At 37.0% G+C, this 14,825-nt stretch overlaps 1 protein-coding gene across 5 annotated transcripts in view; it reads right to left on the reverse strand.

Annotated features, from left to right (window-relative positions):
* Positions 1–2,300: 2,300 nt before the first annotated feature.
* sytl5 (synaptotagmin like 5) overlaps positions 2,301–14,825 on the reverse strand; it is a 75,620-nt gene continuing 63,095 nt past the window's right edge. For all 5 annotated transcript variants that reach the window (XM_031896808.1, XM_012957616.3, XM_012957617.3 and 2 more), the window contains 7 exons: positions 13,172–13,347; positions 11,629–11,731; positions 10,013–10,174; positions 8,394–8,502; positions 6,230–6,365; positions 5,514–5,722; positions 2,301–3,988 (listed from right to left, as the gene is read on the reverse strand). In XM_031896808.1, the coding sequence (XP_031752668.1) occupies positions 3,831–3,988; positions 5,514–5,722; positions 6,230–6,365; positions 8,394–8,502; positions 10,013–10,174; positions 11,629–11,731; positions 13,172–13,347 (1,053 nt within the window). In that variant the 3' untranslated portion in view covers positions 2,301–3,830. The remainder of the gene's footprint in view (positions 3,989–5,513; positions 5,723–6,229; positions 6,366–8,393; positions 8,503–10,012; positions 10,175–11,628; positions 11,732–13,171; positions 13,348–14,825) is intronic.

Consider the following 14,825-nt stretch of genomic DNA (forward strand, 5'->3'; position numbering starts at 1 on the left):
AGAGATTGTTACTAAGAATTGCAGAATGTTCCAAAATAATGTAATTTTTAACTGAAGCTCTAAAGTGAAATTGGAATTGTATGCGACACCTTCACCTTAGCTGAATCTAATGATAAATGAAAATTACATGAGATGGCACCTGACCTGTATATTCATTTTATTGTCTTGCACCTCAGTCCGAGCTGTCCAGTGTCTGTGGGATTGAGATTTTGAGCTGTAAATATTACACACAAATTATACAAATACCAATAAATCCAAAAAAGCTCTGGTAAGGAGATTTAAAATGGCACTTTTATTTTGTAATGCACTGAACAACTTCACATTAACATATGCAGTAAATGCCGTAAAAAATTTCCATGGTAGAGTTCCATTCTGAGTAATGTACGCTAAACATATTCATTACTGGTATAAATGTCCATCATAACACATGTGGGCAGCTTTTCAGGAACACAAAAAAAACACCTTGTAGTTTGGTTTGTACCCAGGGCCTCTTTGTGTGACTTCAAACACAAGAGCTGCACCAAGGGCCAAGCACAGTAATATATATATATATATATATACATATATCTAGAAAACTGCACAATTAAGAAGCGCTGTATTCACAATATACAGAGTGGATGCATATTTGAAAGTATATACCAGCTGTATGCAATGCATAATTTTTCTAAAGTCAACTGTGGTAGGATTTAACTTGTCCTTTAAAAAAAAAGCAGCACAAGGGAAAATTAAAAATATAAATTTCCTGTTAGTGCATTCCTATACAATGATAAAAAAAGGCTGTATTTCTAAAGGATATTATTAGATAATAAATATACTGTACACTGAAATTGATCAATTGATTGCAAATCCATTTCAATACATGGTTGAATCGGAAATTTTGCTTGCTGCAACCAATACACATGTATATACATTAAAAAGCAGACATAACTTAATTTAATTATTAGAGAACCAAAGACATGACAGTAAATATCAATATGAATTTATCTTAAATAATGAGTGGCTATGGATAAAAGTACGATGAAAAAATACTTGTGCTTTTTTAACCAACAGTGTTAAATTGGAAATAACAAAATTTTAGTTTTTTCCTACTATGCTTTTGCCACTAATTACACATTGCACTGGTTCCATTTAATGTTTTGAAAAAAATAAAATAGTTTGACTAACTCTTAAAAGGCTCCATTAAACTGGCTATTGACAACACTGATCACACCAAATCCTATCTTCTTCTCTTAAAGACAAGGGCCTAAGATTACCAACGCTAAAACTGGCAAATGCACAAGTTGCTGAATTGGAAGGCTGCACCACATCACCAATCACCAGGGAATTCTTTTGCCAGTCATGCAATGTGGATTCAGGGAACATAGAAATGATGTTGCTTTTTTGACATACCTTACCATTATCACCAAGACACAGTATAGGCAATTAGTTTTGTTTCTGAAAATCATTTTTCAGAATATATTTCAGGTATAGGTAGGGTTTCTGCTTTTTGTAAAAATAAATGCCAGCCTTCTTACAGATAATAATTTATAACACTGATATTATTATATTTTAATGGTTGGGCTGGTTATATGTTAAGATTAAAAATCATTTGTGAATAACCCTAACCTTAGTAAAGCTCTTAATTTTCTGTGTTGTAAATTTTGAATGTTACTTTTGACTGGGCATGCATGGGAAGTTCTGCTCATTTTTCGAAAATTACATGTCAGGCACAAATCTGATCATTTGGCCCAGTAAGGTCCATTGGGAGAAAACTGCATCAATGTGTTGGAATTTCCTAACCTGTTCGATTGATATCTGTATGATTTTCTGCCAGATTCTGTTTGGATAGGTCATCAGGACTGTCCCATACATGAGCCATTTAGGGCTCTGGCACACGGGGGAGATTAGTCGCCCGCGATAAAACTCCCTGTTCGCGGGCGACTAATCTCCCCGAGTTGCCTACCCCTGCCATCCCACCGGCGAACATGTAAGTCGCCGGCGGGATGGCAGACGCGGCGGGGCGATTTCCGGAAATCGCCGAAAAAGACTCTGCCAACATGACTGCCACTCTCTTACACACACTCTTTATCTCTTTCAGGCCCTACTTTCCATACTTTGTGTGATACTAGTGCAATATAAAACATGGGAGTAAAAAAATATAGTTTTAATACACAACTGAACATCTGTAAAATGCTGTTAAGAAACTGATTTGAACTAATCAGCCTGCTTAGAGTAACTTTAAGAGATTTAAATACATTATTAATATAGGTAACTAAACTAACTTCTGGTTGAGTAAGCAAAATGCAAAATACAAAAGAAAATTTGTCTGTTATACTTTTATTCCTGTTATAATCACAGAAACATCAAACCATCTTAAATGGGCAGAATATACTGTTGTTCAACATGAGTTATTGTTTAAATCCTTGATCTAAACATGGCAAACAGGGAGACTGAAGTATCTTTGTGTTTGGTCCTTGCAAGGTAGATAATTAGAAAAGTAGCTAAACACCAAAAGGAACTGAATTATTCAATCATGTATAGAAAGCCCATGTGTACATGTACATCCGTAGGTCCTATGAATGTACATGTGGGCTTTCTATACATGATCGAATAAAGACTGCTTTTTAATTCAGTTCCCTTTGGTGCTCCACTACTTTTCTATTTTTTTTCTGGTGTTGTGGCCGTCTGGGATCCAGTCTGCGTGTAGCACATGTGAAGCTGAAAGGAAAGTGCTCCCGAGGACTATCTATTTTTTAAGGTAGATAATTACTACTGTTTTGGCTTACAGATAAGCAGGGGGGATTATTTGTGCATTGGTAATCTAATCATCTACAGTATCTCACATAGTGTAGGTTCCATCTATTTGTTAAGACTAATTTCACATTCTTGGCCTGTGTCCATATACAGGCCAAAAATCCGCCACTAATCTGGCATCAGCCTTCTTATTTGCCTGTACCCGGAACCATTGCACTTGCCAGGTGAAAGCACATACTGTGGATTTCAGCGAGGAAACACGTGAGTATGCAATTCCATACTGAAATCTGCTGCGTGTCTGCACCTGGGCCGACAATAGTTCTGGATGCAGGTAAGGGGGAAGGCTGATGCCAGAGTAGGGGCTGATTCTTGACCAGGGTTTTTTCACAGGCCACAAATTATCCCTGTGTGGCAGTAGCCTTGGGTCAAAATTAAACAACAGGCAAACACATGTTCAGCAAAAGCCCTATTTTTTTACCTCAAGTTGAACAACTAGGTATACTGTCCCTTTAATGTTTTGTATAGGTGTCTATATATTAACTTATAGGGTGACATACATTTTTACAATGCTTTATGAAATGCCGAACCCAAGGCAAATGCAAATGTTTCAATCAAAATGCACGAACCAACACTGGCCAACAAGTATAATACATGTCTTTTATATTGTTCCAGGTTCCTTCGTTTTCATGCCATTAAAGATTAATTTGCCTTTCAGAGTTTTCTGTTGCACAGTAATGCTATGAATTCTAGTATGAGCAATTTGTCACTGTGTGTGAAACTCCATACTAATGGCTTTATAAAGGCTAATTAAGATATTAGTAAGCATATGTGGGTGAAACTCCATGCTAATGGCTTTATAAAGGCTTATTAAGATATTATTAAGCAGAGTGGTATATGCAAGGTAGGGATGCTGTATATTCCTGCAACACACTGGGTTAGCGAAAAATGTTACTGGCAGTATTATACATGTCCCGTGTGTCTACCTAAAAATGTGCTTAATTACAGTACTAACAGCAGAGCCAAAAATGTAAACAAGTCTTCCAACAAAGGCCTTATCGTTCAAACTGTAATCAGTTACAGTATTTTAGGCTGGGTGTCTATGCCTTTACACTACTGTATTTCTTTTTTGCCATGGTCGGCCGGAGCATTAGTGTTGCCTCAACCATAGTTCCTGGATTATCCATCATCTTTTGCCATAAAAATTGTTCTTCCCCATGAGAATCCATCCAGTCTACAATATCACCATAACTTACACCTAGGAATTTAAAAATAAAAAAGAAGGATAAAGCCAAATGATAAATAAGAAATCTCAATTAATTTAATACAGCACAAGAAAAGCAGAAGATAAATATGGTCTACAACTGTAGTTAGGCACAGCAACCATTAGGATTTTTGCTTTTAAACAGGTGAACAGTACAATGCATCGTGCTGACCGGCTGCTATAGAGGTATAGACCAGGGCCATTCAGCCCTCACAGCCCTGAGGCACCCTACCCTATGCGATCCCCCCCCCGAGTGTAATTTTTTTTAGCACTGGATTTTCTAATGGGTGGGTCATAACATTAGTGTAGAATGCATTAGAAAAGCTAAACTGCAGGGTGCTGCTGCCTGAGGCAAGTTTCTCAACGTGCCTCACAGCAGGAGAAGCCCTGGATATAATCAAATAGCAAACGTTGCATCTTTTATTACACAACACCTTTGGTCAATAAACATTAGAAATTAAAATACCTCATATGCATTTTTTTATAGTGCTAATTTTATCAGCATTTTCAAAATTCAGTATCATTGCTACATAAGTAATATTTTGGCCATGTAACATTCAAAATTGTGCATTTTAGTGCTTATTCAAAAACCACTTGTGATCAGGCCATTTCTGTGCTCTGCTCAGATTTAAAAATTCAGTGTTCATTGCAGAGCACATTGAAGGATATGAAAGTTAGGGGGCTAAAGAAGGGACACCAAGTGGCAGATTTATCAAAATGTGAGTTTAGAGATTGATATATAAAAACTCACCTACGTTCCAGTCATTCATTGATAAATATGCTCCTAAAAATCCCATAGGATTCAATAGAACATGGGTGAGGTTTTATATATTTAGCTCTATACTCACATTTTAATAAATCTGCCCCCAATATTCCACTTCATACCACCTTTCATGTATGCAGCACTGCTCAGCACAGACAGAGATTGACTGACCCGCTTCTTTGGGTGCTCACCTATTGGGCAGAGTGCAAAATGCCTAGGGTGCCTGGCCAGCTTGGCCCACCTCTGACAGAAAGAAATTGCCAGAGCTCGGTCTGACCCACAATGTAGCATTGACCAGCTGCTAGCAACACCCTTGTGCCAGTGCTTGGTCTAAACTACATTCTGGGGTTAACCATCTGCCAGAAGTGCTAAAAAACTATTTTTTGTACACAAATAGGAGGAAAATGATTACCAGCGCACAGTCTGCCTTTAAAAACAATTGTTATAAAAAAACAAGGGAGTAGTAGCACACTTTGAGCAAAATGCTTTGACAATCAGTCTCCTCCTTATGGCGATTCCCATGTTCTGCAATATAATGGTATTTTCACGCACTTTGTCACCTGTGGGGAGGATAATTTCCCATGAGCAACAAAGCACGCTGTGTATTTAAGGTTTAAAAATTCTATAACAGAATAAAAACCTGCAGTTGCAGTTATTTTTCCAGCTGATAGATTGAATTAAAACCAACTGTACATTTAGCTAAAATGTACATACTATTTGCACATTGCTTTTTAAGTAATATGATAAGGAACTTACCACTGCCGCACCCCAAGCAGACTCCTCCAAGAAAAACATTACTAGTCAAAGACTCCTTGCCCCAAACCGTCAGTTCTACACAGACATTCGATAAGTCAGATGTCTGGAGACTAGCGAAGGTAAACGTGTGATTCCACTCTGGGTTAACAGTTTTTTTTACTACTGGTGTTTTGTGCTTTGTTGATTTATTGTTATCTGGCAGCAGATATCTGTACAATATAAAAAATTAATATGTTGGAGTTATCCTCGAATATTATTAATACATCAACATACAGCATTTCATGGGTGACATGCCAGATAAAGATAAAGTAGCATCTTTCCATGGGCAGGAAACTTTGGGCTAATCGGTAAACAAAGCAAAGTGAATGCCATCCCACTGGAGATTCAATTAATTGCTGAAGGGAGGGCAATTTGGGGAGATTTGTTTCTCGAGGTAGACGAGATTTAACTGTGAGAGACTAATCTCCCCATGTGCCACTGCCCTAAAACAGCATCTAAATGGGGACCACTTGGACCCAGCAGTTTTGCCTGAATTCAGTACAGAGCAAACTGGGCTCTCAATTTAGACCACTGAGCAGCTATCTGCTATGTCCCTGTGTACAACAGAGGACCCAAAATTCAGTAAATATGCTGCTTGCTACAAAATACTTGGGCCCCCTTTTGTATATCTTAATTATATCAATTTATTGAGACATAAAAATATTACTTATTCTTACCCTTTGACAAATGTGTCCGAAGAACCCCCAGATTTCATTGCTGTTAAATTTTTGGCATTTTTTATGAGCACTTCTACTAGTCCTCCACTTGGCACTTTAACATTTGCTTTCTTTGATTTTCTAAAACTTTTTTTCTCTGTTAAAAAGAAATACAAAAAGCTTGAAATTGTAACAACATATATTCTAAACCAGTGCTGTCCAACTTCTACGGTGCCGAGGGCCGGAATTTCTCTAGCATACATGGTGGAGGGCCGCTAATGGAAGCCAGTTTTGACCACTCCCCTTTTTGAAACCACACCCACTTGAAACCACACCTATTTTATCACAATGGTGGTAGCACAGCAAAATCCCAAATGCTTGGTCCTTACTGTGGGGATATCAACCACCATTCATATGTGAAAGAATTATGTCATATTAAGATATACCCTTAAATTCCATATGCCTCCTCCTCCCCTGTGGATAGCAGAGCAACCCCCAGTACATAATTACACACCTTAGGGACCATTTAATGGCTATTTCCAACTGCTAACAAACTCCCACAACAAACCCCTGCCAGGTTCACCTCCCACAAGCATCATAGGGCAAGCAGAGTATGGCACACACAGGCAGCACTCTGCCTGTCCTATGCTGTCTGTGTGTGGCATACTCTGCCTTCCCTATGCTGCCTCTGTGTGCCATACTCTGCCTGCCCTACCCTGCCTGTGTGCGCCATACTCTGCCTGCCCTACCCTGACTGTTTGTGCCATACTCTGCCTTCCCTACCCTTCCTGTGTGTGCCATACCCTCCCTGACCTATGCTGCCTGTGTGTGCCATACTCTACCTGCCCTATGCTGGCTGTATGTTCCATACTCTGCCTACAGTACCTATGTCTGAGGTGTGAAGAAGTGAACAATGGGAGTGATTACAGTCTGAGCCTGAGGTGTGAACACTGCAGGGGGTGAACAATGCAGAGATTAAAAGGTGTGAACAACACAGGGGATTACATTTTTAAACAATACAGAGGGATTACAGCCTGAATCTGAGGTGAGAACCATGCAGGGGGCCAGTTAATCTCAGTACTGATACCATTTAATGCTTACTCAAAGGTAAGCCATCAAAGCAGCCAGACAGGTGGGGGGCCACACAGAGGGGGGTCCAGTTGGACAGCACTGTTCTAAACCATTACATGATGCACATGGCACAGTGTTCTTCATCCAAATGGAGGCCAAAATGTGTAGGAAAAGTTTGATTCTGAATGTAACTTTGCTGCTGATAATGGTTTGGTACTTGTAAGGGTGTATATCTGTCATTTTTGCCTCAAGTTTATCATAATACTCTGTTTTTTCCATATTCTCACTATCCTCATTAACTTGAGTAACAGTCATATGGACTTGTTCTTTGTGTTCAACCACAGATTTGTCTCAAATTTGTACTGCATTTCTCATCTCACCTAATATCACACAACTTATCATCTTGGATAATTTCTCTGTTTAAGTTAAATTGGTACATAAAATAGGCCTTTTCACATGCTTGGGTTGGTGGCTTAATAAACAAAGATCAGTACACATAAAACCATACCTCAACACTTAGGGGCACATTTACTAATTCATGAGCGCTCCGAATGTGTCCAAATGCGTTTTTTTTGTAATGAGCGTATTTTTTGCGACAATTTCGTACCTTGCGCGACTTTTTCGTTTTTTTCGCGACTTTTTTGTACTTTGCAACAAAATTTGTGCAACAAAATCGTATTGTCACGCCGAATACGAAAGTTTCGGATTCATTCAAAGCTTCGTTATCGTGACTTTCCTTGGGCCAGGTTGGAGCTGCATTTTACAATCGTTCGGATACAAAAATTTTGTGATTTTCGGATCGCCAATACGATATTTTCGTGCCTAATACGATTTTTTCGTAAGCATATTTGTGATATTTGCGATCTTCAGAAATTTTCGTATCCAATCTGAATTTATCCTATTCGGGATTCGAACTCTCGTTTTCATGAATGGGCCCCTTAGACTAGTACTGCTAGTACTGGCCTGTAGACTAGATTTCATATTACTGTTACGGCTTTCCAAAGACTGGAAAAACAAACTTAGGAACTCCCATGCCATCCCCTCCACCATGGATGTTCAAAATACATAAGACACAATAACCTGAAAAACACAGCTGTAACATTTGTTAGCATACCTGCAACTTTATCTAATGGAAGAGTCAGGTTTTTCTCAGGAGTAATATAACGTAAACCCACTGTTATTTCTCCCTTGTACTGTAAGGTGACATCAGAGGCAAGGTCCATCTTAAAAACAACATTTTGATCATACATTACAAGCAATAGCAAACGTTTTGTAGGCAAAATATTGTCTATTCAGTGAGGCTTGTTTTCAAGAATACACAAAATAAGTTGTCATATATTTACAATGTGTTTTTCCTGCATTTTATTTAGTTTATGTCCACACTACCTCTAAGGGGCTGATTTACTAACCCACGAATCCGACCCGAATTGGAAAAGTTCCGACTTGAAAACGAACATTTTGCGACTTTTTCGTATGTTTTGCGATTTTTTCGGATTCTGTACGAATTTTTTGTTACCAATACGATTTTTGCTTAAAAACGCGAGTTTTTCGTATCCATTACGAAAGTTGCGTAAAAAGTTGCGCATTTTTCGTAGCATTAAAACTTACGCGAAAAATGCGCAACTTTTCGCGTAAGTTTTAACGCTACGAAAAATGCGCAACTTTTTACGCAACTTTCGTAATGGATAGGAAAACTCGCGTTTTTACGCAAAAATCGTATTGGTAACGAAAAATTCGTAAAGAATCCGAAAAAATCGCAAAACATACGAAAAAATCGCAAAATACCGATCATTACGAAAAAAACGCAATCGGACTCCATTCGACCCGTTCGTGGGTAAGTAAATCAGCCCCTTAGTGTCAGGTATATTAATGCTGTTATTTAGCCTGTGGGGTGTCAGCTTAAAAAACTGCTAGAGAGTCTCACAATTACAAGTTCATTAGAACTAGCTGCCTTCCTAAAGTATTAGAACTAGCTGCCTTCCTAAAGTATACTAAGATCTAAATTATGATGCAGAAAGCTTAGGAATTTTTTTTAGTAAACATAGAAGAATGTCATATCAAATAATATAAAATGGAACGTAACCTGTTTTGATCATTTAGGTTTACTGTGGGCACCTTGTATCTGACTGTAATGGGAAGTTCCAAATTAAGCCCTCATTCCACAGTTGTCACTATGTACTACAGTCTTTACCCCACATGTCACTCCTGACCTGCTCCTGACACATAATGCTACTGACAATCACCTGTCTTTTTGCATTTGGTAAACTATGGTAGTTTAGTACTGACAGAGTGGGCATCAAGGCATAGGCATGGACTCAGTGGAGACATTTTGAGTACTTCATTTGTTTTCTGTGACAGGATTATTGTATTTTCTTGTTGATACAGAGTCCCCAAAACAGGGAGCTGTTTATATGGTGTTTTAGATCCAATATTATGGCATCCTCAAGTGAGGTTCATTCCAAATCACTGACAGAACCATATTGTTTACTATCCAGAGACTGTGAATAGTAGATAGTATTTGCTAAGCCAAAAGATTACTGTTAGCATTCTGCGCAAGTTTACATTAATTTTTTTTTTTTACTTGGGTTTAAAACACCATTAAAGCTTCCTGTACCTTTTAAAGTCATATCTGCTCTCTTTTAAGATCTTATTTGTGCAAGTAGAATATAAATAAACATGACAAAATATTATAACAATTCTTTAATAAATACATACAGTAAATAAAAAACCTACCTTAGGTTGCAACTGAAAACATTCATCTTCTTGGTTTTCAAAATTGCAAGAATCCAAGGGAATGTCTACTTCACCCAAGAAACTGTTACGTCCAAACCTGTCATTGTGCCATACGGTCAGCTGTAAAGTTCTTGTTTCCAGCTGTGTGTGACTGATTACATACTGCAAGGACACATAAATGCAGTGCATATCTTAATGGTGTATTTTAATATTATATATATATATATATATAGGCCAAGTAAACTGGCTAACTGCTAAATTTCAGACTGACGTGCATATATTTATAGGTTGCTTATAAGCTATGCAGTGGCTACTGTGAACTAACAATGCTAGCAAATTTTACTTGTACCTGTAACAGTAATTATTCTTTAATAAACCATATAGTACCTCTCCTCAAAATAGTTTATGCATTAAATAAAACCAATAGGACTGTTCTGCCACCAATATTGATATATAAAGTTTAGTTAGGATCATGTACAAGGTACTGTTTTATTATTACAAAGAAAAAGTAAAATATTGTTTAAATAATCAGAATTAATTGGTTAAAATGGACTCTATTGGTGATGGCCTTCCCATAAATTGGAGCCTTCTGGATTGATTTCCAGGTAAGGAATTGGTTTCTGAATTGGTTTCAACATAAATAATCCCATACCTTAATTAAAATATGCTCAAAGTGATCTCTTTGAGCACTTTTGTATTTTACAAGGTATCCCTTTGTTGTGTTGGGTCTCTAGAGGGGTAACTGCAACATTACCAGCCTATTATCTGGGTGTCCAATCCTGTCCAATCTTGTACTTTATACCAACTAAGATATAGTTAATCCTTAATTTTGTGAGGAATGATCAATTTAAAACTACACAAACCTATTTAAATTGCTGTAAATATTCAAATAGGATTTCGATTTGATAAATACATAAAAATCCCTTTGTTTAATTACTTTTGGAACATTATAAAACACGCTTGTTTAGATCCCTAACTGCCATGATGTTTAAATGGCTTTACACGGTAATTATTCTATATCACAAAATATAGTGATGACAAGGCACAGGAGTTGAACTATTTAGTACAATTTAGAGATCTAATTCAACCTTTCAGATGTTCACATCAGAATAAAAGTAAATGCAATATAAAATCCCTAACAAACAAGAAAGATGCCTACTTAAGCTTCACAGCATGCTCTGCTCCATTCAATTCCACTGACAGTTGCTAGGTTACATGAAAAGAGGATATGGGATAATTCCCAAACTGATGAAGATGCAGCCAGAAAATAAAAATTCCAAACATGTTTCAAATGAAAAGGCAGGAAATGGAATAAAACTGATGCGTAACAGCAAAATGAAAAAAAAAAGTGCACTGAAAATAATAGTAAGTCTGTAAAAATGCTATAAATTTCTTCGTAGGTTAGTGTGGAAATCAAATTTATTACTTCTGAGTGATAGAATGAAATATGCATAGTGACTTTAATCAAAGCCATCTGAAGCATTTCTGTCTTACCAAATCGGTCATTTCTTACTGAACAAGCACACCATGAAGACGGTATAGGCGATACATAGATTTGCTACTCTTTGGCATAGTGTGTATGTAATATTGTGATAAAACTCTGCATATAATCTCACCTTGAGTGTTTCATTAAAATCTGGATCAGTTGTGTTTGTCTTTATTTTAGTCTTGCGTTTGCTTTGGCGTGACTTGTCAGGGAGAAGATACGCTTTGACATATCTATAAATGCAAAAGATCACAAATGGCTATTACAGGTGAAAAAAATAGCCCTATATAACATAACTTTCATCTTATATCAGCAAATAAATATGGACAAACATTAATGAGTATTTTTGTGCCAAATTTGCCTTTGTGTAGGTCTGGTCACTTGGAGTAAGGAATGGATGGTAATTATATGATATTTCCACTGGGACAATACTAAACTATATAACCTCGATAATGTAGAAAGCAATGAGGTAAAGATATGTTTGCCTTGCAGACAGTTATGGATGACATACTGTTAAACTTTCCTATAATTAAGCTTTCTTGTAGGAAAACTACAGTACTACTTATTAACTTTTAACATGCTTGTACTCTCACCACCATATTTTGCTTTGTGTACAATATTTTCTGTCTTAGGCTGCCATTCAGTGTTGAACTATCAATATTAAATACTGAACATAACTCTTATCCCTAAATTAAATAGCTGTTTGTGTAAGGATATGGAAGCAGCTCAAAGGCTTTGCTGAATAAGAAATATGATATCTCTCTACTGCTTTGCAATTGTCACTTCAAGAGTAGCAAGGAGAAATAGCTTTCCAGCACATTCATTTCTGTGCATGTGTACAAACTAAATGTATCTGATTAAGTGAAGAATGTATGCGATGGAAATTAAAGTACGAGAAATTTCTCAAGATAGGTTTCTTTACATTATAAAAGAGACCCTTAAACCATTTTTAACTCTATTGTGGCCCTTACATTCACAAATAATAAGAATAAGAACATCGTTAACATCCAGTCAGTTACAGTGAATAATATCTACTGTGTGGGGCAGGGTGCAAAGTGCATACCAAGACATGGTTGTGGATGTTTATTGCATATATGCTTTTACCACATGTTGGGACTAATACAGTATTTTACAAACATTAAACAATGTTACAAGTGATGAGCAAATTTTTCCACCAGGCATGGATTTGCAGTGAAATTCCGCATTTTGCCATTGGTGAATTGTTTTGCAAAACATAAAATACACCTGAAAAAAAGGTATGCCCACGTCAAACAAATGCACGGTTATGAAAAAAAGGCGTGGCAGCATAAAGGAAGGCATGGTCGTATCAAAAAAGTTTAGCAAGTCAAAAAACGTGCATGGTACCCGCATTTTGGAAATGTTTTTGCAGTTTCATCACATTTTTCAGTGAAGCAAAACAGGACAGATTCGCTCACAACTAAATTTTACATTAAAAAAACAAAAATGCTTCCAAATAGGGCACCTTTATTCACAGCTATGAATATTATAGACAGCTTTCTGAAAGCTAGATGCATTAGGAATTTATAATTAACCCCTGCACTAGATCTGAAGAGTTTGTATATTTTTGGGCTTTAAACAGTTAAGCTGCTAATATTTACAATGGTTTAATTAGGGGCTAAAAGAAAACAGAAGAAGAAAGAAGATATGATTACGGGTCTGTTCTGTTCTTCTTTTCATCCGCAACTGCCAAATTTCTGCAGTTCTTGACTACAACATTTAATGCGCCAGTCTTGTAGCTATAATTAATGTTCAGTAGGATTTCGCCTGTGATCCTGAGGTTTCCATAGTCTCCTGTTTCACTATAAAGACTTATGCTGGTAAGACTTCTCTAAAAAACAGAAAAAAAATAGAGTTAATAAATATTACAGAGGTACAGTATTATCTGTCAATATAATAAAGTGTCATATAAAGAGAATATGTTTAATGTTATATCAAGGATGCCCACCTTGATTCCCTTCAGGTGTTATTAAGTTATAGCTCCTACCTACACTAGCCAATACAATCTCCTTTCTTCACTCTCAAGTGGTGCCGTTATACCCTAGCAATGTGGGTGCTCCATGGGGATATCCATAACTATATGGACTTACTTAAGGTATACATTGTTTCTACCGGTTAGGTCACTGAACATAATATATAAAAAATACAAAAAGGATGAAAAAGAAAACAAGAAGGTTACTATTTCATATTGATTGCACATAATGTTTGATATTCTTATATGGAATTTATTGATTGTAACATATATATATGATTACACAAACAGCTGTTCTTATACTTTTTATGTAATTTAACACCACTGTTGTTGAGGTAAAGATACACGTAAGTTGCCAATTAACTTGGGGGTGTGGTTATTAAATTTGTATATATTCACTCTGTCTGCACTGATCTGTATGCTTGATAAAGGGGCTGATTGGCCTCGAAACGTTGCATCTTTTTCGCAAATAAAGACTTTCTAAACAAGGAATTATTTCCCGTTAGCCCTGAGTGCCAATTTGCTTTTTGTTTCCCTGTCGGTTTGTGTGAGGGTGCCGATCCCTCTGGCAAGGTGCACCGGGCGGTCAAATCTGGAGAATTAGGGTGTGCGGTAAGGCCTCTGTTGTAACTATCCACTTGCAATAACTGCCACCAAGGCTTGAATGTGAGTAAAAACTTTATGGGCTTTGTAGTTTCTCATCTGACAGACTGTAACATAAGAGAACAGTTTACTGCAATGGTGCCTACAAAGCAAATTGTTTTTTTTGCTAATATGGCTGCCTTTTTTTGATTAAAGGCTACACAGAGCATGGATTAATGCAACGGACTGAACAGCATTTTGATTGATGTAATAGAAGCAACAAGGGCTGAGTGCCTGTCAGAATGCCACTGCTGTCCTCACAATCATCTCACAATATATCACATGAATTACAGTCTTTCAGAACACTGTAAAAATAAAAGTACCTGAGGGTTGATTCACTAAAGTGCGATAAGTTTTATTGCACGTTTTTTTTTTGCGTTAAAATTGACGCAAAAAAAACGTGCAATTCGCTAAAGTATTATCGCATGCGTTATGTTGCATATCGCATGCGTTAATTTTACCGCATTGCGTTAATTAGCACGCAGAAATAATACTAACGCATGATTCACAAACACTTAGACGCGCTAAATATCGCATTTGTCTGTGGGAAAATTAACTGAAATGCAGGCGGTAATTATAGAAAAGTACAGTTAATGAGCTTTTGGCAATAAAATATGGACTTTGCAGTGTGATTTATTAAAGTATGTGTTGGCCCTAGAGTGATGCAGCCTCCAGTTTTTTCGCACGCGGCGACT

Source organism: Xenopus tropicalis, chromosome 2, assembly GCF_000004195.4.
Source record: "Xenopus tropicalis strain Nigerian chromosome 2, UCB_Xtro_10.0, whole genome shotgun sequence".
Taxonomy (NCBI): Eukaryota; Metazoa; Chordata; class Amphibia; order Anura; family Pipidae; genus Xenopus; species Xenopus tropicalis.